This window comes from Lissotriton vulgaris, chromosome 11, assembly GCF_964263255.1.
Source record: "Lissotriton vulgaris chromosome 11, aLisVul1.2, whole genome shotgun sequence".
NCBI lineage: Eukaryota > Metazoa > Chordata > Amphibia > Caudata > Salamandridae > Lissotriton > Lissotriton vulgaris.
In genome coordinates this window covers 297,146,346-297,172,016 of record NC_141699.1, presented here as the reverse complement: position 1 = coordinate 297,172,016, position 25,671 = coordinate 297,146,346, and the positions used below count along the sequence as shown (strand labels likewise).

Here is a 25,671-nt window from a genome sequence, read left to right as displayed (position 1 = left end):
TTTTCCCAACAGTGGGTATGCCTCTTGGAGAACCTATGTCTCTCAGATGAGGCAGTGCGGGACCTTTAGGTGTTGATGAAGAATTCCAACCTAACTTGTGGCAGACTGTTTTCCTTGCCCCATCCATACCTCATGGTGGTAATAGCCCATATCAGTTCTAGGTAGGGAGGCCTTTGGTTGAGGTGGGGTTCAGTGGCCTCTGATTTCAGGTGGAGCAGAAATGCAACATTTTGGCATTGTATGCTTTCCAACGGACCAACAAGGCTTTTTTGCCTTCTATGCTGGGCGTGTGAATTAGGTTTTTTTTTTTGTTTGCAGTTGTATATAGCTTGAACTCAGCCCAAAGGAATTAGACTGCTTTACATGAGCACCAGTTGTATTTCAGACACACATTCAATTTTTAGGCACACTTCATCTTACTGACCTTGAAGGGCACCCGGAGGTGGTTAGAAACATCTTTGACTAGTGAGCCTTTCGTTGTTGCTGGGAATACTCTGTGCACTCCTTTTGCACCCTAAAATTTCCCCCAGGACTCTCTGCAAGTCCGATTTCATCTTCAATGGGACTCTGGGCATTTTGCCTTTGCCATTTTTTTGTGGTTTTCTCATGGTCAGAAGGGACTGGGCTCAGCTGCTGCTTTAGGCAGGAATCTGGCCAAGCAACAGAGCAGGGTACTACATTCAAACTTCCACAATGTACACTTCTAATCAGTGGAAGCGGGTGGATTTGATCTGCTATTGAAATGGATAGTTGTGATTCTAGCAGTGCGTCACTCTTCCATCAATTCGATTTATTCCAGTGTTTGGGCTAAGTTTGTGATCAGGTGCTAGAAGCAAATACATTGCCTGTCTACAGACTAAGTTAGCTGGTCTGCTTCTGTTTGTTTTGTCCGTGGCCTGGCAATATTTGTTTCTGTTGGCACTGTTGAGAGTTATTTGTGAACACTTTTGGTCTCTGCAGGTATTACTGTTCAGCTATCTTTATTCAAGTCACCGATTGTTTTTTGTTTTTTAAGGGATCGCATGCATGTTTCCATCTGTGCCTTTTAATAATTTGGTTCTTAAATGTTTCATCTGCATGCCTTTTGACCCCGAGATTGACTCTTAAAACTGTTTGTCTTGTGATATTGTCTGAACATTCTATCAGTAAGCTGCAAGCTTTGTTTATGCATCTGTGATCTACTACCTTCTTTAACTTGTCCATGAAGAAGCCACCTGAGGACGTTGCTGCTAATTCCATCAAGGTGAAAGACTGCAACTATGGCCTTGTTCAGTAGCGTTTCTGTGTTGGATATCTGCCAGGCCAACACATGGGCTTCCTTTCATACCTTCACCATGTACACCTGTCTCGGTTCTCGAGTCCACAGGAAGGTTCATTTTGCTAGTTCTGTCCTGCAGGACTTACTAATGTAAAATGCACTCTTCAGACTGCTGGTTCTGCTTTGGTACCTATTCAAAAGGTGAGGAATTACCAGTTAGACCCGGCCAGCAGAAGAACAAGTTACTTATGATCTGCAGTGCTGTCTTTTAGATACTATTTCTAATTGCTAAGTCCTCACTGCTTACCGTCCTCCCAATTCTATGGAGTGAACTTCTGTTAGGTCCCAATTTATGTTAAGGACATTGTTGCTCAATTCGTCAGTCACTCCTTGTCTGAAGGCATGGAAGTTATGTGTAAAACGTACATCAGTGTTGAGAGACCGCTCCATTCCATTACTTTCTGTAGTGGGTTGGTCAATAGTGACACCTGCTGGTACCCAGGACCTGTTGCATGAAAAATTTCCAGCCTGGGGTGGATTTGCAAGGTGAAGAATCGGCATTTAGCTGAAGTATCCACCACAAAGCATGGTACCGAAGGTACGTACCTTATTTGTCTTTTATAAGTTGATTAATTGGAAAGATAAGATAAAGATCAACTTGATTTAATCTTCTCGTGTCCATCACCATTTATGGACAGCCCTCTAAAACTCCTCTAGTAAATTCAGAACAACATTATTTAGCCTCTTTGTTCACCTGTGCACCATCCTCCTACAAACATAGCAGATAACTTAATCACATGATTAGCTTTTTATAAACTATCCTGTTTTTTTGTATTATTTTTGTTTTATCTTTTCCCACATTCTGAACATGATCATATCACATTGTTGTCCTTTACTCAAATTATCTCATAAGATTTTTGATCCTAGATGAACTCCGCTCCAAGAGGGCACAACTGTTTTCTCCTAGTTTAATCCTTTCTTTCCTTCTATATAATGTAAGATGACTCTGTGGAGATCCTAGCCCTGTTGGAGACTTATTAGTCACTACCAGCAACATAACAGTCCCCTTAGTGATCTAGAAAAACTATATTCAAATCTGCATTGAAGGAGCAAACTGCTGAGATTATCGTATTATAGCTCACCCTGAAATGGAAACTTTCTATCAAGACAGTATTTGGCTCCTTCTGGGCAAATATGCAACAACTGTGTTGTGTTTCCATAGCAGAATAAACTTTACTGACCACCATGAGTTACACAACTACACTTACTTAGCAGTGACTTTGTATAATATTCACAAATCACTATGTACAAGAATTCAAATGCCCCAGATTATCTATGGTGTTCATCCCAGAACACTGCTCCTTGATTCATTAAAACCAAGATAATGGGGGAAGAGTATGTTCACGAAGTTTGTGAGTGCCTTCCTTCAACTCTGGTTGGTCCCACTGCTTTTTAAACACACTCTGATAAACTCTCCTTTGAGAACCATATACACAGACTGAGTCGCTTTCCAGCGTTTGTCTTTCATTCGGCCTCTTTTCTCAGCAAACATTATTATGTACATTGTAAATACCTAAATGTATGTAGGCTTTTTCCTCAAACAGAGCATGGTGACTTTTAGTAGTTTATGGCATTGCATACGTTCTCTGTTCCTCCTTGACCTCTTAGCAAGCAGCAGCATTGGTGGGACCGCCCACCAATGGGTTACTGCTTTCCTGTTCGTCAGATCTCCAAACATACTGATGACTTCCGACTTTTCCACCACTATCACCAGCATTACATATGGGTCAGCACTGCGTCATATTTTCTTTTTACATCTCCATAAAACCCCTTGTTTACTGTGACCCTGCTTCATGGGATACCTAGCAAATGCAAAACGTACCAAAATGCATTTAGATCTTTCTTGCAGTGTACGTGTTGTCATGAGCACTAGTTTGTCAGTTACTCTGCATGTGAAAAGTGTCATAGAAAAGAAAGTTTTACAATCTGCTTTGTTTGAGGGTTTCTGCTGCCCACTCTTCGAGCCTGTAAGGCTCTTTCACACCTAAACTGCTTGGGGTCATCTGCTACACTAGTAGACCATCTGGTATACTTTTTCATCAAAGGAAAACTGTAAGGGATAACGTTTGAAAATCTCAGGATTCTGTGAGACTACTGCAGCTTTAGTATTTTGAACGATGGAAAGAATCCTTGTCAAGTAGGGTACTGGACTGCTAATGAAACCATGTGCTTCCTGCTTGGCCAGCTTCTGTGATGAGGTTCTAGGCCACACCATAGACCCTAGTGCACTGTCTCTTTATTTCTAATTTACATCTGGGAAGCAAGGTACATTGCGCTTCTAGTGGTTGCCAACCATGTGGAACATCATGGCAACCAGGTGCCAACCAATGTGGTTTCTTCCCAGCACTGGGTAGAAGTGGGCTTACTGAATTAAATTGTTGAACTTCTAATAGAAGCTTCGGCCAGCTGGAAGTTCATATTCTTTTGGATCTGTCATTCATCTCGAATACTGTGTAATAAGTCTACCAGATGAAGGAAAAGTACTCAAGCATTCACTGGGTATTGCATAATACGTTTGTGTATCTGTCTTAATTCTTTGAAAAGACCGAAGCGTCTTGAATTGCTAGACTAAAGTCTGGGAAGAAATTAAGCAGAAACCTTGATATTGTACCGTTTTTCTCTTCCTGCTAACTCATAGCATTATGCACTGGTCACAATATATTAGCAGTCCGGAATAAATGTGTCTTTAGACGTTTGGGGGATTGGGAGATGGGTAATGAGAGTTGAGGAGATGAAGACTATAACATTTTGGATCCGTTGCCCTGTATATGCTATGGGTTTTAAGCCGGGGTGCCTTTATGGAACCAAAGATCTCTAATGTGACTTGTATTATAGTTATAAATGTATTTTTCTGGGTACATTATTCCCTGCACGTGGGCCTTTCCTTGTTCCAGTCTACAGGAGGTAGTACTGCTTGGCTTGATTGTATATGGGGTTTTACTTTGGATTCTGGGACTTGCAGACATGTCTAGAAGTACCAGAGTGTTAAGCATAAAGTATGGTCAAGAAAGGACAACAAGTGATCTTTACTTTTGATGGCCCAGTGCAACTCTAGTAAGAAAATAAATGGCCGACTGGCTTCTGTAATGAGATTATTCTATCCATCTTATTCTTTGTAATAGTTTTAATAATTATAATAGCAAATGTAACATGTTCTTTTATAGTGCTTAATATATTTCTTTCAGTTCCTCAGTGCTGTAAATACTAGGTGTCACTATTTCTCAAATTAATGCTATTATGAAAAGAATGAAAGTTTAAGTTGGCCCTGCCAAGCTCAACGTTGTGTCCTCCAGCAAACTGTAAATTTCTACCCTCTTGCAAATTATGCTTGCGGAGGAGAGGATACAAATCTTTAGTGTGTGTGTATATGTATATATATATATATATATATATATATATATATATATATATATATATATATATATATATATATATATATATATATATATATATACATACATCTCTAACAGTCAACTATAGCTAAAAAGCATATGTTTTTTAAAGAGTGAGCTACAACTTTGTTGCTAAATTAGTAATTCCAACTCCTCCCCTTAAACTTCATTTTTTTGTAATTAAAAAATGGAAAAGAAAACCACTTTTCTTTGAGCAATTTGAAAGACATTCAAGTACAAAATCAAGAAAAAAGGGATTCAAGAAAGTGACACATGATAATAGGTAAATATTAAAAGGGGATATGAAAAATGGGGAGTGGTTGAGGGGGTAGGGTGTAAGGATAACGGTTATTCAATAAAATTAGGATTGGTTGTAGCAGAGATGTTAATAGAAGAGCTACAGATATGGGAAGTTTATTTGTTAGGGTATCATTAAGGGTGCTCGGATATAGGATGCGGGAGGTATCTTAGTGTGTAGTCCATAGTAGGGTGACTGAGGTAAAACTACTATGTTAAAGGTCCTTGGGTATATCCAGAGATACACAGGTAGAGGTCTAGGTTAAGGAAAACATATGGTTGACTGAGAATTACAGAAGGACTAACTTGGACATAGAGGAATGCCAGTTGAGAAGAGTATAGAAGAAATACAATAATGTATTAAAGGAAGTAGAAAGATGTGTAGTATCTTTGCTTGCAGAGAGATTAAAAGAAGATCCCCCAAGTAAATAGTTCTGCATGAAGGCAATTCACCAGGATAGATTTAACTTCTTGAGAATGCCATACATTTGTGCAACAAACTCCAAAGAAAAGGTTTCACCCTTAACTGCCAAAATGGACGGGGTAGTTTAGACACAAATAAAATTCCCTTTTGTGCATCCTCAGTCATTGAAACCCAACGTTTACTTATCTAGACCAAATGGAAATGCACTAAACGATAACTAATGCAAACCTCTCTCTAAGACCTGTTCTTGCTCTTTTGATAGAGCTCTTGATGATTCATTTATGATTGGGGTCTTGTTGCTTTCTATTACCACTCTCTCACTCCTTTTGAATTCTTGTTCTCATATAGTGTCTCCTTGAGCCTCTCTACTGATAATGATACATCCCTCTTGCTCAGGGATTTTACATGTTTTTTTCTGGAGTTCTAAAGCAAAGCAAAAAACAGATTTTCTCTACTTGGTCCAGCTGTTGCTTCTCTATTATCCCTGGTGTTCCTATAATCTTGTTTTGTGGCACACTCGGAGTCTGTACTCTTATACGATGTGTCCGAGAATCCAACTTGTTTTTGGGACCTCTTATTCTATTTTGGTACCATTTTCTATTATTCCCACCTTCATTCATTGGTTTTTCATATGTTTTTTTGGAGACATGATTGAAATATAGAAATTTTAGGAAAATCTTGACCAATTGAGTAATATATATGAGTGGAGGTTTTTATAGAAACAAATGGGATGTTGCTTTAATGGCAAATGGATAGCTCTGAGGTATAGCCTGGACTCATTTTAACATACTAGATTGTTTGATAAAAGATGTATTGTAATTTTTAGGTCGAGCTGGAGTAAGCATCCGTAGGGTGCAGTCCAAGTTCGACAACTATAGTTATCAACTTCAAGGGGATTAGGGACAAGAGGGTGCCACGCGCGTTTCCTTTCGAGTTTGCTGGATTTGACCTCGTGCACGCACTCGCCGTGCACATCCCCTGCCTGGTGCACGCTCTTCAATGAATGAAAGTGAAACTGGCTGCAGTGCCTCGCATCCATGCCGCGTTAGTGTCTTTCCCGTTTATTTCCCTCCGCTTCTCTTGTGTCCCCTTCCCTCCGCCTCTCTCGTGTCCCCTTCCCTCAGTGTCTCTCTCGCCTGCATCCTTCCCTCTGCGTCTCTCTCCTCCCCTTCTGTAGTTTACTGTCCTCCCTCTGCCTAAGGCTCTCTCCAGGTCCTTTCCCTACCTGCCTCTCCATGCTCCACTCTCTGTCTCGTGGGCCGCGGTGCTCCTCTATCTCTTCGGTGTCGTTTCCCGTCCTAGCTGCTAACTTTCCTCTGCAGGAAGTTGCCGCTGCCCCGTCCTCGGCTCCAGCAGTGCCCCACCCTCTTAACTTCATGTCCCTCCCTTAGCTCCTCCCTGCGGTCTCCTCCCCTCTCCCTATCTCTCCCACCCCCTGGCGTCCCGGCTCCCAGGCTCTCCCAGCAATGTCTCCACAGCTCTGCGACATGGGGCAGTAGCTGCTGGTTGAAGCAGATCCCGGAGAGCCCCCCTGCTTCCTGGTGCCATGGACCCCCCGACCCGCCCTGAGGCTCCCAGCCGGCGAAGGACGGCTGCTGCTGGGCTTCCTGGTGCTGCAGCTCGTCACCCTCGGGGGCTACCTCCAACTGCGGGCAGAGCTGCGACGGGAGCTGAGCAGCGGGGCCCGCACACAGCAGCCCCCCAGCAGTGGGACCCCGGTGACAGCGAGCGCCGCCGTCAGGTGAGTCCTCTGAAGTCCTGCCCGGAGCAGTGCAGAGCTGGTTGTTACCTTGTTTATTTAGCCTTTCCCTCTTTCCGCTTGACATTAGGAGCCCTCCTCCCACCCTCCAAGCACACACCAGCTTTGGGGCTCTCAGCACACATGTACATGCTGATGTGGCGCTGATACAGCTGTATTACACTACGTTCTCCTCACCCTCCTCTCTTTGTAGAGCTACGCCTTGTGTGTAACAAAAGGTGTGTGTGCATCACAGGCAGAGCAAACGCAAGTGACAGCGACTTTAATTTAAGACCTCCCTTAAGCAATCTCATCAGTAGCAATGCTTCTCCAGTCTTGGTGTCTGTGTGTATCGCTGTGAGTCACTTTGTCTGTTTTAATGTATCTGTGAGTGCGCACTGGCTTTTACTTCTATTGTCTGCTGTGTGCTTGAAGTATATCTCTGTGGTGCTGGGTCCGTTTGCAGCGGCATTTCTCTGTCACTCACACTTACCTGTTAGCTCTTGTGTTGTGCGTGTCTCCATGTGCCTCTGCTTCCTTTTCACGTCTAGAAAATGGTCTGTTTATTGTGTCTGTTTCCATGAGTCGCACCTTCACAGTGATTACCTGTCTTCATCTGGGTGTGTGTTCAGCTCTGATGATCTAGCTTGTGCATGTGGTGTATCTGTCAACCCGTGGGCTCATCTGTTCATTCATGCCCCCCCGCACAGCCCCCCCGCACAGCCCCCCGCACTGCCCCCCCGCACAGCCCCCCCGCACAGCCCCCCACACTGCCCCCCGCACTGCCCCCCGCACTGCCCCCCGCACAGCCCCCCGCACTGCCCCCCCGCACAGCCTCTGCACTGCCCCCCCGCACAGCCTCTGCACTGCCCCCCCAAGGCGTGCATGTTATACCCGCTCAATAAAGCTACCAGCACCACTGTGCTGTCGTGAAATACATTGTTTTTGTCAGAAAACCTACCTCACCTAATTGTCTAGTCTAAGTGTTAAACTTCTTTGCGCTACTCACAATTTTTACTACCTCATCTATTTTGTTTGCTACCTCATGTATTTTTGTTTGCTCACAATTTTTACTACCTCATGTATTTTGTTTGCTCACAATTGTCACTTTACAGTATGTAACGTAACGTCTGCCTTTGTAATCTGTTCTCGTGTAATGTTCTCATCTTGTATCATTTCTGTTCATATTGTGAAGCCTCCGATGCCTTCGGGTAAAGTCCGCGCTATATAAAAATGCATAAATTAATAAATAAAATAAATAAATTTGTGTGTCTTGGCGCGATCAACAAATCCAGCCTCTGCCTCACAGAATGAGCCGTGTTTACAGAATGTTGATCATTGTAACCACCCGCTGAGTAACGCACAGCAGGAATTAACACATCTGGGCAAGGCTGGGCAAATCACTTAATCTCCCCGTGCCTAATAAAAATGAATGTATCTCTTGTAACGTTACTGGTGCTTGTGTAAAGCGCTCTGATACTCTATACCTTTGAGTCAAGTTTGCGCTATATAAAACGCTAAAAAAACCACCAACATTTCCATGAGACCTGTTCCGTTGTGTGCATTATCATGCAGTTAAGGTATAGAAGATGCATGCACAGTACTGCTGTCTGTTGCATGGTTTTCTCTTGTCCATCTTCCCGTTTTGAAATCTGTACCACCTTCTTCATTGCGCTTTATGCACTTTATGTACTTTCGGCAGTGCAAAGATAATACGTCTCCTCTATCACAATGTGTGTGCTGGTGTTAGGATGTGCCACACTGACATTCCAGGCCTATTTACCCAGTGTGCAAACAACAACTGGTTTAAATATGTTCTCTCAATGTTTCAAGTTTTATTACAAATGTCACAAAAAGATGTTAATATTTCACTTCTGTTCTTGGATTTTCATAGCAATAAAATACACTGAACATAATCTTCACAAAAGTTATTTAGAAAAGTTTAAGCTATTGCCATTATGAATTACAATAACTTTTATTTAAGTATTAATTATTTAAAAAAATTAAAAGCCATTGTTATTTGTAATATCAATACATCTAAGTCACGTAAATAAAACACATATTGCATTACAAATGCTATAGGTGCCACATTTGTGAAAGTTATAACTATTGGCATTGTAAATGACAAAGCTATTATTTTCGCTATTTCCAAAACCAACACATACATAAAAAATGTGTCATTTACAATACCAATAGCTCAATCTTTCCTAATGCGAGACCTATTGCATTGCAAATGCTTGTTATTTCTCTGTCTAGAATATTTGTGTAATATATAAACACGGGTGGAAAACTACGCTACGTTCACGGAGTGTGAGTAGTTTGCACAGTTTGCGCAACTACGCGCTACGCGAATCGTACGTAGCACAGTGTAAAAACGCATAGCGGGCATTTTTTGCGCGCTTGCGCTCCTCAAACTCAAGTTGACGACAGCGATTGAGCAAAATCAACATCCTGGCGAGACTTTTTCCTCATTCGGGATCGGCAACATCAAGTCGAGCATTTCGCGTAGCTAAGCGTAGCGCGACTACGCAAACTATGCCCAGGGTTAGAAATATATACATTTTGTCCTGAGAAGGTGGTGTAAACCATTTCGATCTCTATCAAAACGCTGCGTTGACAAATTTTTATTATATATTTTTTGTATATTTAATTCATTGGAAATTGTGTAGTCATGAATTGTAGGAATCATAGATGTATTATATAATAATGGACTGTGCAAAGCACATTTTAACCTATGGATAAGATTGTATACATGAGGATTACATTTGAAGGTTTTTCATGAAAATATTTTTTGAGGATTTAGTGTGATAATGATTACTTATACACGTATGGAAATATGCTTGTATGGGAATATGCTTGTACATTATATTAATTACCGTTTAGTACATTTCCAATTGGTCTAGATAAGTAAACATTGGGTCCCATTGATTGAGGGTGCACTAAAGGGTATTTTATTCATGTCTTAGTACAGATTTGTTCACAACTTACAAAAATTGTATGTGAAGAAATATTCTCCAATGCAGAGTTTCCCAAGTCAATTTAATTTCTAAAGATCCCTATACAACTGTCTGGATGACACCGGTGTAATGGAACTGGCTTTCTCTGGGGTTTTTTGCACTGCTGGGGAAAATTATCTGTTCATTGCCCTGATTTACTCCACCAACTTGTTCAGTGTAGGCCAAACGGTAAATAGAAGTGGAAGCATTCCTCAAGTGAAAGGTAACCTGAAGCTGCAAATCTGCTGGAATGATTCCTTGTTGATTTGTAGGCATGCACCAGGATGCATATGTGGTACTTGCCATTAGGGTTCTCTTGCTGCTCGAGGGTGCCAAGCATGTCTAGCAGTGCCCAGTGAAATTGCTCTGTCTGTAAATAACTCTAAGTCGATAAGCGGGGTTTTTGTTTTCTTAATTCCTTTCAGATTAAGCATGACCCTAATTAATATGATCTTGGAGTCTACACCTTGGTTGGAATTCATACTGCGTTGCTACTTTAAGTGTTTTTAGAATTTCTCCTAGCAGATGTTGCCGTGATGGAGGCTTTATTCATTTTGCAAAGTAATACCAGTGTATACAAAGGGATGTGATATGGAATTGTGAGTATGTTCTTTTCAGCCTCCTCATGCCAACTCAGGAAGTCCATATAGACCAAATCTAAACGTAAACAACTTTGCAGGCACTGCATTATTGCTGGCATAATTGTCTATGTTCCTTGTGATGTACTGAGGACAGCTCTTTGGGTAGACGGCTCAGTAGGACAATCTTTGAACCTGGTTGAAAGTCTTGTCAAATCCGAAGTACCCTTTATTGTCAAGGAGGGTCCATCTCTCTAAACTCCTAGAATGGCCCTATAGGAATTGTGTGGAACAATGGGCTCTAGCTTGTCAGTTACAGGATCCCATGGAGAGTGAAATTACGCTACATTGTGGATGTTTACAGCTGAGAAATAACAATTCTTCTCATTACATTCACACTTATTGCCACTGAAATGCTGGGATTCTTCTGCTGTGCTATCGCCTCTAAGATAAAGGCTAGTACTGGAGCTGCAGGCAGCCTGTTGGGCTGGGTATTGTAAGCTTTCTCTCTGAGTCAATCGGGTTTTAAACGTCTCATGATCCTTGAGTTAAAATTGATCATGAGTGTGTCAGTGTTCAATTTCTTTTTCATTGTTGAGGATTTCCTTAGGTCCGTTTAGTCACTCGCTTGCAGATCTTGACAGGTTCTATGATAAAATAGCTGTTTCAGTTGCAACATCCCAGACAGCTTTAAAACTTGTTTAGAATGTTATAATTGCAGTGGAACAATAGTCCTCAATTTTTATGGGACCAACTCAGTCCCCTGTTCTAGTTCTTTGACTGATATTCTTTCCACTGGAGCTACAGAACTGTCACTTATCAAGTGAAAGATAGTCCATTTCTGTTACAATCGCTAAGTACTTTCAGCAGTCATTGTTTTTGATCAATTTATTTTTGAAAACAGTTATTTCTTGGAGTAGCAATATAAGTCTGTTATGGTACATGCCTTCCACTGGATTATTCATGAGTGTGATTGTGACTGGACATCCTCATTGAAGCCAAGAGCATATCTGAACAGTCTTTTTCCATTGTCTTCTATCCCCATGGGAAAGTGATTGTATCTGCTCCTCATAGCTAGTACAGCAATGTTTTCGAGGGTGTTATCAATGTGTGGCATTATCAGCTGACCAGGAACAGTTCTGTTATTCTGCGTACATGTTCTGTTCTCATTCTCACCTTTTTACTCCTTTTTGGCCACCACATTCAGTGAAGCCCATGGACTGGGAAGGCTTTGAGATCCATAAAGTGACTGCACATCTGTCGCCTTTCAGGGTGAAGGTGTCTGAATCTTTTGCTGAACTGAATGCCATTATTTACATCGATGTCATGTTTGACACGGTCAGCCTAATGTCCCTGGTTGAGTAGATAGTGGCACACTGTGGTAGGTTTTCCTTGTGCTGTTTTTGAAAGAACTAGTCATCAGCGAATCACTGAAATTCAGCAGTCTTTTGCCAAATTTCAGCACCTCCTGTGAGAACAGCTACAAGGGCCTCTGTGGCTGGCATGTAATTCTGTGCTAGCCCTCTCTCTCCAGTCAGGATGAATGGCTGTTTGGCAATGTTGCAAGCCAACATATTGATGGGCAACTAGGTCCTGGTCAGTGTGGGAATTAGAGCTTACACAGGAAGCCATGTGCCTGGGTGTCATACAGCACTATCCTTCCAATTTTACTCAGATATAATTTGGGGCTTCCCCGGGCCTTGAGGCTGGATCCTTACATCTCATTTTTAGGTCAAGCCTGGGTAGCACATGTGCTTCTCTGCTAGGTATGCTTATTAAGGTTAGGCATAGAAGCGCCGCCCATTTCACGTCCATCTTTTCAATTGACTCACGTTACTGTTCTTGTGAAATCGTTGCTTTTCATTTGTGAATAGGCTTAATAGTCCCTCCTTGGTATTGCCTTTTCTGCATTTGTACCTTCCCATAAGAAGTGGACTTTTTACTTTTGTTACACGGTCTGCTTTGTGTAGTCGGTGAGCACTATTTTCTTTAATGATCTTCCCCTATTCCACCCACGACATCACAGCACACTGCATACTTTCATATTATTAGTAATGTGTTTATTTAAGTTACAGTGCTGTCCGCTTTAACTGTAGCTGCCGCGGTTATTTCATTGTTTACTTTACTGCACAGTCTGCTTTCACTGTAGCAGCCACACTTATTTAACCCCATGCGTGCAGGGGTTATTTTTGCGCTACGCAGCTTTTTTCCAAAAGCCGCGTTAGATGACGAGCTCAGCTAGTCATCCGCACAAGACCACCGTGGCTGATGACGAGCTGAGCTAGTCATCAGCATCGAAGGGGTTAATTATTTAATTGACAGCTCAGGCCGCTTTCACTTTAGCGGCTGCACCTATTTATTTATTTAATTTACAGTGTGACCGCTTTCACTTTAGTGGCCACGCTACAGAATCTTTCCTATGATTTTTTTTTGTTGTTGCTTTTTTGAAAGCGCACAATAAACGCTTTCTCTTTAATGTTGGTCGCGCCCTTTTCTTTATAAGCTGCTCACTGTAACTTTAATACGGCAAGCAGCGTCTAAAGAAAGGGGCGCGGCTACCATTAAAGTGGTCTTGCATTTGAGAAAGCTAGAGCTATTGGCATTAGAAATAACAATGCCTATAAGTGTTGCTTTTAAAAACACTTTAATAAAAGGCTTTGTCTTTTACAATGCCAATAGCTTAAACACTCGCAAATTGGAGACCAATTGCATTGAAAATACTTGTTATATGACTGGCTTTGGGAGTGCATGCACCCTTCTTGAATCCTAGTTAGCTTTTTTGATTTCTTGGAGCTCAAATAATAGCTATTTGAGAATCCTTGCTGCTTCCCTCCTCTTACATATGTAATTTCCATGAGACTTTGTAGGCTAGCTAGTCTTCAAAGTCACTGTTGCCTTTGGATCCGCCATGTTTGGAAATTAAGTTGATTGCTGGTCAATTGTCATTTGCCTTCTACATTGTTTTCTTAGCAATAAACAGTACTACAACTGCATCTCTCCAGTTACCTAAATATTATCTTGGATTTCAATATTGAGTCGAGGTGCCTTCCTAGCTTATTCTCTTCTCTTCCAAGCCTCTTAAAAAAATACTATAAAACCTCCATGACGGGGGCATGCAATGAGTTCTGTCGTTTTTCATCACCATAGCACTTTACTCTAAGAACTGTAATATGGTTAAAATGCCTGCCCATCCTAGTAGTTTGTCAGAAAATGTACTAACCTCTGCTACCATCCACAAGGCTCTGGGCTTCCCCAATGATTGAACTAACTCAGTAGGGATAGGATTAACTCATACAAGGGTCAAATGAACTGGTCTCTTTGATTGCAGGTCCATGTTTATTAAGCATTGTATCATTGAGATGGGTACTAAATTAGATTCTTAACATAATACACAGCCACAGAAAACTAAATAAAATCTTTTAAAGGCTACATATATATTTTACTACACTGAAGAAAAACGACACTTGTGGGACAATACTAAAAAACGCATTTACCAAGCGGGAGCGGAATTTGGCAATTGTTAGTCAAATTTGTGCTTTTATTGTGTTTTTTACTGGTAGCACAGCTTAAATGTGCTTTCCAAATAAGAGGAAAGAGCTAGAGGTGCTTCAACCAGAAGATTTTGAACAGAGAGATTGAGTACAATATTAAATGTAGGTCAGTAGAGCTAAACTGGCCACTAGTAAATGCAATTTTAAGTACCTATCTTACATTAGAGAAAATTGTCTTTGGTTTAAAGGAAAAAAATGAAGGAGTTTAAAGCAAAAACACTGCACAAAGAATTAGATTTAAAATAACCTTGCACACACATTCTTTATCTCAGAACGAAATCTTCACTCCAAGACATTAGTGAACAATTCAGGAAAATGTAATCGTTTTTGACTGAACTTGTTTCTAGAACATAAGAGATTGGCTTCAGCTAATTCAGTGGCCCACTTGAACCAAAACCAACTATCATTCTTACTTGTCCTGAGAGCCCAGTACATAAGCAAGTGAAAGTAAAACATTGTCTAATTCTTGCTCTTCCTCTTGCATCCTGACTGGAAGAATAGGATTTTTACCGAGTAAGGTGTAGAACTGGTAGCAATCTGGACAATAAATGAGAGTAACAGATAATAGGGAATGGTTTCAAGTATACATAGGTGTATGACTGGCTTTTAGTGTTAATATTTTGTTACTGTTTAAATTATATTTGCCATTTTTCTTCTGTTTTAGACTTTTGGCGCAACCCAACAAACGGTTTAAATTCTTAGAAGAAAAACGCCCATCCACAGTAGATCCCCAAAGCGACCTAAATCCCTTAATGCTTCTGCAGCCATCCAGAGAGCGAATGGAAGACACCGGTGATCCTTACACTTTTGATGAAGACGGCATTAAGTACAGCTTCACTGACAGCAAAAAATACAAACTGGAAATTGATAAAGATCCACATAAAATGGTAAACTTAACTGTTTAGAGCATGAGGGATTGGATCTAGTCCAATGTATATTTGTGTTCGATTTCTTTCTTCTTTATTGACCAAATAGGGTGGAAAAGCATTGCTAGAAAGTATTCAACAAATCCATTCTGGTCAATTAATGTGTTTGAATGACAGATTAAGGGGGTTTGCACCTTTGAATTGGTAAATATTCAGCTATTTCAGCGTGGATACCATGGTAAAATACTCCCTGCATTGCTCAAAACCAAAGCATATCTGAGGCCAACTTTAAATCCATATTTTCATGTTATGGAGTAGAATCCTACAATCAAACAGCAAAGGTAGTGGTGGCTTAGACTGTCGCACTTTCCAATCCTGTGCTCGATTATGTATTTGAAGATGACAATATTAATACCATTTATTTGTGAAAAACGGTGCCCCTCATCGTAACATTTGACATCCCACTACCACAGATGTCGGCTTCCACTAAAAACCCCAAAGGGGTATGTTGTAGGAGACTGTTAAACAAAGTTAGTCGCACCTCGGCACTCAAAAAAGTTTGACTCATAGAAGCCAGTGCTTCTAAGGGAGTTACTCCCTGTCTTGGCCTGTTTAGAGAGACAAGACCCCAGTTGCTCGTATACCCAGTAACAATATTTGGTCATTGAGAGAACATCCGAAACATGGAGTGGCTTTGGGGTTTTAATATCTCATTTGACAAATATATAAATATACAGTACTTTGTAATAGACACACAAAAATATTGTACCCAGAGGTCCTTCTGTACTGTAATCCCGGAAGTTGCAAGAAGGAGCAAGCAGCCGACACATGTTTTATTACTCAAAAGTAACTTCCTCAAGGCTTCTGATGTCAGTAACTTGGAAAGATCAGAATGTGTCCGAAATTTCTCTCTCCGTTGGTGTCTAAGTTACTGATCCTTCTAGTAGCTGAGTCGGTTGGTTCCCAGTGCTATCAATGAATTTACTGTACTTCTAAACGTTGTTAAAAAATGTGACTCTGAAATAGCGATAAGCCGATTAGTATATCCTATAGTACAGAAGGACCTCTGGCTACAATATTTTTTGTGTCTATTACAAAGTACTGTACTGTACTTTTTACGAGGATTTAGAGCTTGTGCCCAGCTTTTCCCTGGAGTCTTTTATTACACAATTCTTTTGATCTCATTGTGCATGGGAACTCTGTCCCCTTCTTAAACAACCAGGGTAAACCTTGTAGGGACTCGCAACCAAATGTCTGTGACAGATTCCCATGAGGTGCGTTTCTGGTGTTTGTGTTTGTGTTTGGCGCACTACTCTTGCTTGCAGTGAGTCTGCCCTTATGAACCTGGAGCTGACATTGCCGAACACTGAAAGAAGTCTTTTAAGCCCCTCTGCTGCTTGAAGTCGAGGTTGTTTGCCCATTCCACACTCTAAGATGTTCCCTCTACAGACCCTCATTGTGATTCAAGTCTTCCGGCAAGTCAGAGTAGAAGCACAAAAAAGGCCATTTGGGATTTGTTCCCTATTCACCACTGTTATCCTGAGAAGTCATGAGGACATTGGGTTACCTCGCAATCTCACTCCCAGTCCCTCATTAAGGAGCCAGTTCGGCAACTGGTCTGAATGCACCCACGTTTCTGGGTCAATCAGCAACATCACAGAAGATTGAGGCTTTTGGAAAAGCCATATTGTGAATCTTTGACACTCTTCCATCTCCCCCTGGCACAGCTTAGGGACTACAGCATTCATGGGGGCCTCCATTCTGATAATCACCAGTGGGTATGCCCTAGGTGCAGTCTGTATCTACTCTAGGTACCTCAGGTTCAGCTCTGACTTTGGTGACAACTTACTTTCCGGCACCAAAATCAATGACGGTCCCTGCGAAATTGATGCTGATGCACCTGGAGGAGGACTCTATTCCAGTGGCCTTTTCCTTTCTGCCGAATCCACCTCTGCCTAACCAATTTTGTGTCCCAAAACTGTACCCTATATACCCTTCCCCAGTCTAATCTGACTCCGCTACAACCATGACTTTGATTTGGAAATGCACCATGTCCTCAAACAACTGTTTGGTTTGTACCATGATCAGAGACAACCAGCTTTTCCTGAATTTTACTTTCCTGAATGTTATGTTGATGACAATTTATAAAAGGACTTGCAAGAGGCCAGTGGGTTTGGCTTTTCCCTGGACACTCCGTTGTGTACTCCCTCTGGACCACTAACGGAAGAGAGTGCCTCCTTTTTCGTGGTAACGAGACCTGTGACGGAGATGTTCAATTAAAACTGTCAACTATGGAAGTCAAAACCAATGCACTTGGAGAAGCTTTGCAACTGGGACAGATTTTATCAGAACCATTAATTCCATTTAATGAAGCCCTCACTGACACCCTATGGACACCTGATCTAAACCCTGTTTCTGTCCGTCAGTGAATAGGCAGGTTGCCTGATGCCACCGACCGCTGCCAGACGACTCATTTCTTAACGCAGCACCCTACTCCAGAAAGTTTGGTGGTGCAGCCCTCAAAACGTCCATGATGGTCCGGATGCTGCAAAGTACATCATCTGCTCTAGTCTTGACCCCACCAACTGTTTGACACTATATGGTGCTTCAGTGGACCACTTGTATGAGATCCACAGGCATCTCTGGGGACATGCAAGGCTCCCCAGATGACAGGTCTTGTCTGTTTGGCGAGAAGGCCGATTTAGTGTTGGAATGCTTTAAAGAAAGTTGGACCATAGCACTTTCCCTAGGCCTTCCTGTCCCTGGGAGACAATATACTCATTAGTTTTAACCCTCTTGAGATTACTCAGAGGGTTGGTGTACCACCAACACCTCACTTCAGGCTCCCCTGTCCTTTCAGGATCAGAGATAATAATCAGGCAGGCCACCGGAGGAAACTATCTTCCCCAAACCCCCACCCCTATGGCTACAGCCTCAAAACCAATTGAGTTTGCCCTTAGTGGAAAACAACCACCCTCTGGGAGTCACAATCCGATATTTCTAATGAGGATATGCCCTACAGTTCCTTTTCAACTACCCACATCAGAGCATCTTTCAGAGAAGCACCTGCCTATCTTGCTCCAAGAAGTGTAGACTGTTTTGGCCGGAGAACCTATAGAGCGAGTCCTGGCTCAGGAAATAGGAACTGGTTTTTACACCTGTTATTTCCTCTGGCCAAAAATGCATGGAGCCTTTTGTCCTATTTTAGATCTCTGCTCTCTCAACAGCTTCTTTAAAAGCCTAAAATCAAGGTGCTCATGCTGACCCAGGTTCTGTGTGCCCCAAATTAAGGTGACTGGATGGTGGCTTTGGATCTGCAGGACACCTGCTTGTAGTCCCAAAGATGCTATTTGTGGGTCAAGGTGGGCCTCAAGCATTTTCCATTTGTCATGCTCCCCTTCAGCCTCACAGTTGCCTCTAAAGTGTTCGTGAAGGAGTTCCAGTTTTCTCCTATCTCGACAAATGGCTGCGTAAGTCGTGGACACCTTCCAAATGAACGTGGACCTCCTGGCATAAATGGGGTTTACGGTCAATGTGCTAAAGTCACACCTGGCTCCTTTGTTGAGGCTCCCTTTTTGTTGGAGACATCCTAGATACATGGCAGTTTCAGGCATTCCCTCCGTCTTGAGTCCAGGACATTTGGGCTATGACCGGCAGTGGTGACTCAACCACAGTTTTATCTGTGGCAGACCCCACTCCCAGCCCCACCCAGAGCTGATAGTCGTGACAGATGCATTACTGCTGGTATAGGGAGGTCACCTTGGAGGGGTGAAGATCAGAAGACTGGTCTCTGGTGGAATCACTTCTCCACATCAACCTGTTTGACTTGCGGGCCATTCACCTGGCACTGAAAGTCTTCCTATTGTCCATCAAAGGGAGGCTGGTTCAGGTTCTCATGCACATCATTGTCATGTGGAACTGCAATAGGCAGGGTGAGGTGGTATTCTCTGTCCTGTGCCAGGTAGCACTTGGAGCGCAAGGGCAGTTCCCTGGCCATGATTCGCCTGGTGAGATCTTTGAATGTCAAGGTGGATGAACTCACCTTGTGGTGCCTGGTAAATCACGTTGTGGTTTAACTTCAGAGTGGCACAGGGGATCATCCAGCGATATGTAGAATCCTGGCTAGATCTTTTAGCCACCGCCGCTGAGAACGTGTATTGTCAAAACATTTGCGTGCTGGCGTTTCCAAAAAGGTTCTCTTGCAGACCCATTCTGGCTAGAGTGGAGCACAGGACTCCTGTATGCCTTTCCACCCTGACACTCCAGCCTGAGCTCTAAAGATGATCAGGAACAATCAAGCCCAAGTCATCCTAGAGGCTCCTTATTGGGTAAGGAAAATGTGATACTTGAAGGTGTGAAATGAGCCTTTGTCTTCTGACCAGCCTTTTGCTTCAAGAGAATATCCTCTGTAAGCAGCAGACTGTGCCCTTAATGAGCCTACGCATTCTGCACCTTCATACTTGGATATTGAGCGGTGGCAATTGACTGCGTTTTATCTTCCTGCCGAGGTTGTGGGTGTCATCCTTGCTGCACGGCACCCCTCCACAAAATCTCTATCCTGACTGCTGGAACTTTTTATTTAGTTTGGTGTGGCACCTCCAGCTGCAACCCTTTACTGGCCAAGATGTTGGTATGATCTGTGGCCCAGCAAGGACTTTTAGAGGGCACCGGTAAAGGTTAATTGTTGGCCCTTATGATCTTTTTACAATACGAGATGTCCTTGTTCAAATTACCTGTTGTGATGAGGTTTCTAAACGGTTTGAATAATTTATTCCCCCCCCCCCCCACACCCTTTGTGATGCCACAGTAGAATATACATTGTTCCCTTAACTTTGCTCATGTGCATGCCATTCAAACCCATGCACAGCTGTTCGCTTAAGTCTCATGACTCTGGAGACTGTTTCTAGCTGTAGTGGCTCTTCACAAGACTGCATTCTTGGTGCAGCCTCCACAAACCACCTTTTTTGCAGACAAAGTGATGCTGAGGATCAAAGTGGCCTTATGACTTATTTTCACATTAGTTATCAAAAAGAGGGGGAAGAAGAGGAAAAACTGGGTTCATTCTCCTCATTAGTATCTACTTCAAAAAATAGAGAAACCCAGTAGGGGAAGAGTGCTGAATTCTCCACCGCAATGTAATGTTTAGAAAAACATCATTTTTTTCTGAAAACCCTCACCCACCAGGGTTGCCCCTTGGTGGCATGCTTCACCATTGGGGTTCATGCCAATCAGCTGCGGATTGAGGTGTGCTACGACCAGGCGAATAAGGGGACCTGTAGTCTCACCCTATCACAAGATAAACAAAACACCTGGTCATTCAGTAATGAATGAATTCAGAGGGAAAAAGGTCCAATTCCTACGAGGAGAAAGTTTCCCCGCTTGGTGATAACAAAATATGTGGCGTGATGCCATCTTAAAGCGCCTACCCCGCTCACTTACTTCATCAGAGGCCAGCCTCTGCCTTTGTACCTAAATTGATCTCCGGAGACCGCATCTTACTGGTGTGTGTCCCGGGGTGGCTATTTCAACAAAACACATTGCGGAATACTTCTGCACATGTGTCCTCAGTGAGAAAAAGACTAGACCGCTCAGTGTCATAGGAATGGTCGCCCATCACGGAACATTGCCTGGGCCATTGGAGTATTTTTGTGTATGTACAGGGAATTACCCTGAAGGAAATGGCCCGTTAGGTTCACCCGGGACCAACTCTCAGCCTTGCATACAAATGAAGAGTCAGACAGTAGAGAATACAAACCAAATACATTTATTGAAAGTACGCTTGAGTGGAGTCCGGTCTGACCAGCCTCCTTAGATAGCTGCAAAGGGACTAACTTCAGTCAACATGGCAGTGCATAAAGCGAATTTCAAATACCCCTAAAGACAAACCCAGACTGCAATTTTCCAGTTAGTTGCTGGTGAACAAAGGAGAAACAGAAGGATGGGTTACAATCTTGAGACCGGGCACACATTATCTTGCAGTCAAGGTTACTCTTCCTGCTCTCGCCACTCTTAGCGGTGAGAGCAGGCCTATCTAGTCAGAAAGATATGCAATAATAACGGTCTATTCATTAGCACAGCAAAGATCAACCTTGGAGAAATACACTTACAGAGAATACATTGGCAGCTGCTTTTTGTTGAGGCAGACACAAAATGAGACATATGTTGTTGCGATCATTGCTCAGAATGGCTGCTAAATACAAAATGGCGCAGCGAATGCAAACATAAGTCGTACCGTGCATACAGAATTCGGCTAAAGCATTTTTTTCACTCCAGCAACCCTGTTGTCTAATTGCCAGTTTTGAAGGTTATTAAGAAACATACTTCAAACACAAGATTCTAATCAATAAACAAAGTTTCTACTGACAATGAAATGATATATTTATTGTCGTAGACTAGTTTTCTTGTTTTTATGAAAAACAAATATCTTGTTGAAGGTGATGTGTTATTCGTATCTTTTTTGTAGATAAAATCAAAGGTGTTAGTAAAGGACCCTACATACTGATTGTAGTTTGGCTCAAGTGTTGGTTAATGTTCTTTTCACATTAGGCCATCCATCACTCTTCCAACAGTCTTTGCCTCATGTCATCTCTCAACAGAGGAGATGCTCCGTTGGCTTTCCGCTTTTACATTAGTCTCATCTAGGACTCTCAGGTGGAGTTCTCTGGTGCAAACAAAGACAAGGCAGTGCAGAAATGGACTTTGTCAAGGATGATCATTTGGATCAAAATTAGTTATGCACTGGCCAAGAACCTGCCTCTGGAGGGGTTGAGGAGCCATTCCACCAAGGCCAAGGCTGCTACCACTGTCTGGCACACAAAGATCCGGTCTTGATATCTGTCAACCTCTGACATGGCTGTCAGTACATATGCTCATGAAACATTACCGCCTTGACAGCCAGATCCGAAAGGAAGAACTTTTCACCCATTTGGTCCGACGGGACATTGTGGTTTGAGCCATTCCAAAGATCATCTACTGTGCGAGGTACTGCTTTGGTATCTATTCTGAAGGTCGGGAATCTACAGTTCGAAGTATTCTTCAGAAGGACAAATTACTTCCTTTTGGTAACACTCTGGTGGATACTCTAACTTCAAAGTCTTCACCCTACTTCCTCCTCCCTGTTCTGTGAAATGGTATCTTTGCCCCTCTTAAAAAGGTCCTAAATTACAGACCCGCACACTGGTAGTTCTGGTTGATTTTGGAACAGTTTAGAAAGAAACTGATGTCGAAGTACAGGTGTAGCGCCTATATGCTGCTCCTTGGTCACTTCCTGGGTGGAACAAAGTCAACGCATAGTCCTACAGCTCCACCTGCTGGAATAGTGCTGTTTGAATTTTCTGCATCCTGTCTGGCACATGGAAATATTCTAAAGGTGACCAATCTGCGGTTAATGTACCTACCAGAAAGACCTTTACCAAAAGTAAGCAACTTGTTCTTTCTACATTTACTGCTGTTCATGTAGAATTATTCTGCTGGAGATGTTTTGATGGTTTAAATTCACAATTTGAAGAGTAAGGCAATTACTTACTTTTTTTTGTATTTCTTTTCCTATTTCTTTTTATTTTTGTACTCCTAAACCAATCTCTCCCAACTATTAGGAGAAAATGTGTTCGAGGCATATGAACTGTACATCATACGCTTTAGCATAGATCGCCATCTGGTGTTGGGCTTGGATGTTTGCACGTAGTTTTTCTTCGAAGAAGTGTTTGGTGTCATGAGGTAGGTGACACCTCCTTACGAAGATAGTGCGCATGGGCATCAACTCCATCCCCAGATAGTTTTTTTCCACCATTGGGGTCGGATGTGTATAGCTGCACTCCGGTTTGGTATCGTCTTCGAATCCTTTCGACGCGTAATCCTTACCACTTGACAGTATTGTTTTCGATCGCGAATTACCTTTCGACGCACATCGTAAAATTGAACAACTTCAATTGCTAGCTTCGACGCAGACCGTGAGGCCTACCCGCGCCGACCACGCCAGCAGTCCATGGAACGGACTCCATTTCAAAAAATGCCCCGGGTGTGGTGCGAAGTTCCCACACAAGGACCTGCACATAGTCTGTAACCTCTGCCTATCCCCGGAGCACGAAGAAATCAATTGCGAGGCATGTTGTTCATTCCGATCGAAGAAAACGATTCGTGACCGTCTGGCTCAACGTCACGAGATGCTACACAGCACTAGCCTGGTGCAAGACATCTTCGGAGAAGAGTCTGATTTCCAACACCCCGACACCGAAGAACAACAAATCTCTGTATCTGAAGCCTACGACTCCGACATGGAAGACGACTTGAACGTCACTCCTGCTCAACGAACAGTGAGTAACGAGCCCCGAGTGCCCACAAAAACAACAAAGGCTCCACTATCACCTTTGCCCCCAGGTCGACACCGTGAAAACATTTCAGATGCCTCACCCTCGGGCCCGGCTATGAAACCTAGGGATAAGTCTTCCGGCTCGGGATTGAGCCGGTCCCTTTCGGGTGCCGAACCCACATCTTTGGCACCGAAACCAAAGACCAAGCACATGCCTGATGCTTCGCTGTCGGCACTGAAGACCTATTCGGCACCAAAAAGACTCTGATCCAAAACCACATAAAGCCAAAGCTTCGGAGCCGACACCAGCTAAACCCAAAGCTTCAGACCTGACACCGGCTAAATCCAAACCTTCAGAGCCGAAACCACCTAAAGACAAACCTTCGGAGCCAAAACTGACTAAAGACCAACCTTCGGAGCTGAAACTGGTAAAACTTAAACCTTTGGGCCGAAACATTCAACACCGAAAGGCTCGGAACCTTAAAAGCACACAGCACTTCTTAAAGCTTCAGAGACTAACCCTGTTAAAAATAACCTCTGAATCAAAACAAAAGGGCAAAGTCACCCCATCCAAAGAACTTCCTCCACAAGACCCTTTGGATCCAAAACAGAAACAATTACATATTGACCCTGTAACCAGACACCTTATAGCAGCACTTATTAAAAAACGGAGCTAGATCTTCCAGAGGACTACCATATACCTCTGAAGAAAAAAGACATGGGTAATAACCCCTCTCCCCCTTGTATACCTTCCTCTCCTCCACCTTTTAATTCAAACATATTGATTTCACCATCAAACTCACAACCACCACCTTTCTCACCTGAGCCACAGGATGACCATGATGGGGACAGGGATGGGGATGACAGTGAGGACAACATACCACAGACCCCTGGAATGATTACAATAAAGATCCAGATCATAATAATGACCCAAATCTATATCCGTCCAGACCATCACCACCAAATGACAATATTGGCTTCTCACAGCTTATCAGAGCTGCTCAGTACCATGGGGTGGAACTACATACTGATCCCCTATAGGAGGATGTCTTAATGGAAACATTCGCTCACTCCCAAAAATACACTAATACTTTGCCCATGCTCAAAGGCATGATAAACCACGCTAACAAGGTATTCAAAGACCCTGTTAGAGCTAGAATACTTACGCCAAGGGTGAATAAAAAAATATAAAGCCGCTCCTACAGACACAGACCCAGTTTATATTAGAGGCCAGGTACCCTTAGATTCTCTTGTCTCTAACGCACGTAAAAGAGCTAATTTGCAAGCTACAGGTGACGCCTCTCCTCCTGACTAGGAGTTAAAACTTATTGACGCATCAGGCAAGAGAATCGCATCACAAGCTGCTAATCATTGGCGTATTGCCAATGCTCAAGCTCTGTTAGCGCGCTATGATAGAGCTCACTATGACGAGCTGGAGAAACTACTGCAGCATTTACCAGAACAATACAAAGCTGAAGCTCACAACCTCATTTAAGAGGGTAAGCTCATCACAAACACTTCCCTAAAATGCACCCTCGATGCGGCTGATATAGCATCTAGTGCCATTAACACCAGCGTTTTACTACGCCTGCATGCTTGGCTTCGAATCTCCGGATTCAAGCAAGAAGTACAATCATCATTACTTAATCAGCCTATTGACTAGGAACATCATATTAGGCCCAGTTGATTCTTCATTAGAAAAAATGAAAAAAGACACCAAGACTGCCAAATCCACAGGGGTCTTGCAACTACCCTCTAATAGGGGCTCTTTTTACAAGGGTGGCTCAAAAACAACTGCGTCAGAAAATGCCTCTTCCTCTTACAAAAGTCCCTATTAATCTTCCTCCTCCAGAGGATATTTTCGAGGAGGATACAGAGGAAGGAACAATAAGGGAAGAGGCAGAGGTAACTCCACCTGCACTTTCCCTGCCACCAAACAGTGACATCCCTCCACTACCTCAGATCATTCCACTCCTATCAGGGGAGGTGTCTCACAGTTCCTACCTGTCTGGAATTCCATCACAACAGACAAGTGGGTAAGACAAATTATCCAGTATGGTTATTGCCTGGAACTTACCTCCACTCCACCAAATATTCCTCCTAAACATCGTGCAATGCCCTCAGAACATCTCACCCTCCTAAAAAAAAAAAGAGGTTCTCTCCCTGTTACAAAAACATGCACTAGAACCAGTCCCCTTGAGTC

At 42.8% G+C, this 25,671-nt stretch overlaps 1 protein-coding gene across 1 annotated transcript in view; it reads left to right on the top strand.

Annotated features, from left to right (window-relative positions):
* Window positions 1–25,671, top strand: part of MED13L (mediator complex subunit 13L) — a 1,083,173-nt gene that overhangs the window by 827,016 nt on the left and 230,486 nt on the right. Inside the window, exon 11 of the mRNA XM_086943260.1 lies at window positions 14,959–15,181. Coding sequence (XP_086799386.1) covers window positions 14,959–15,181 — 223 coding nt within the window. The remainder of the gene's footprint in view (window positions 1–14,958; window positions 15,182–25,671) is intronic.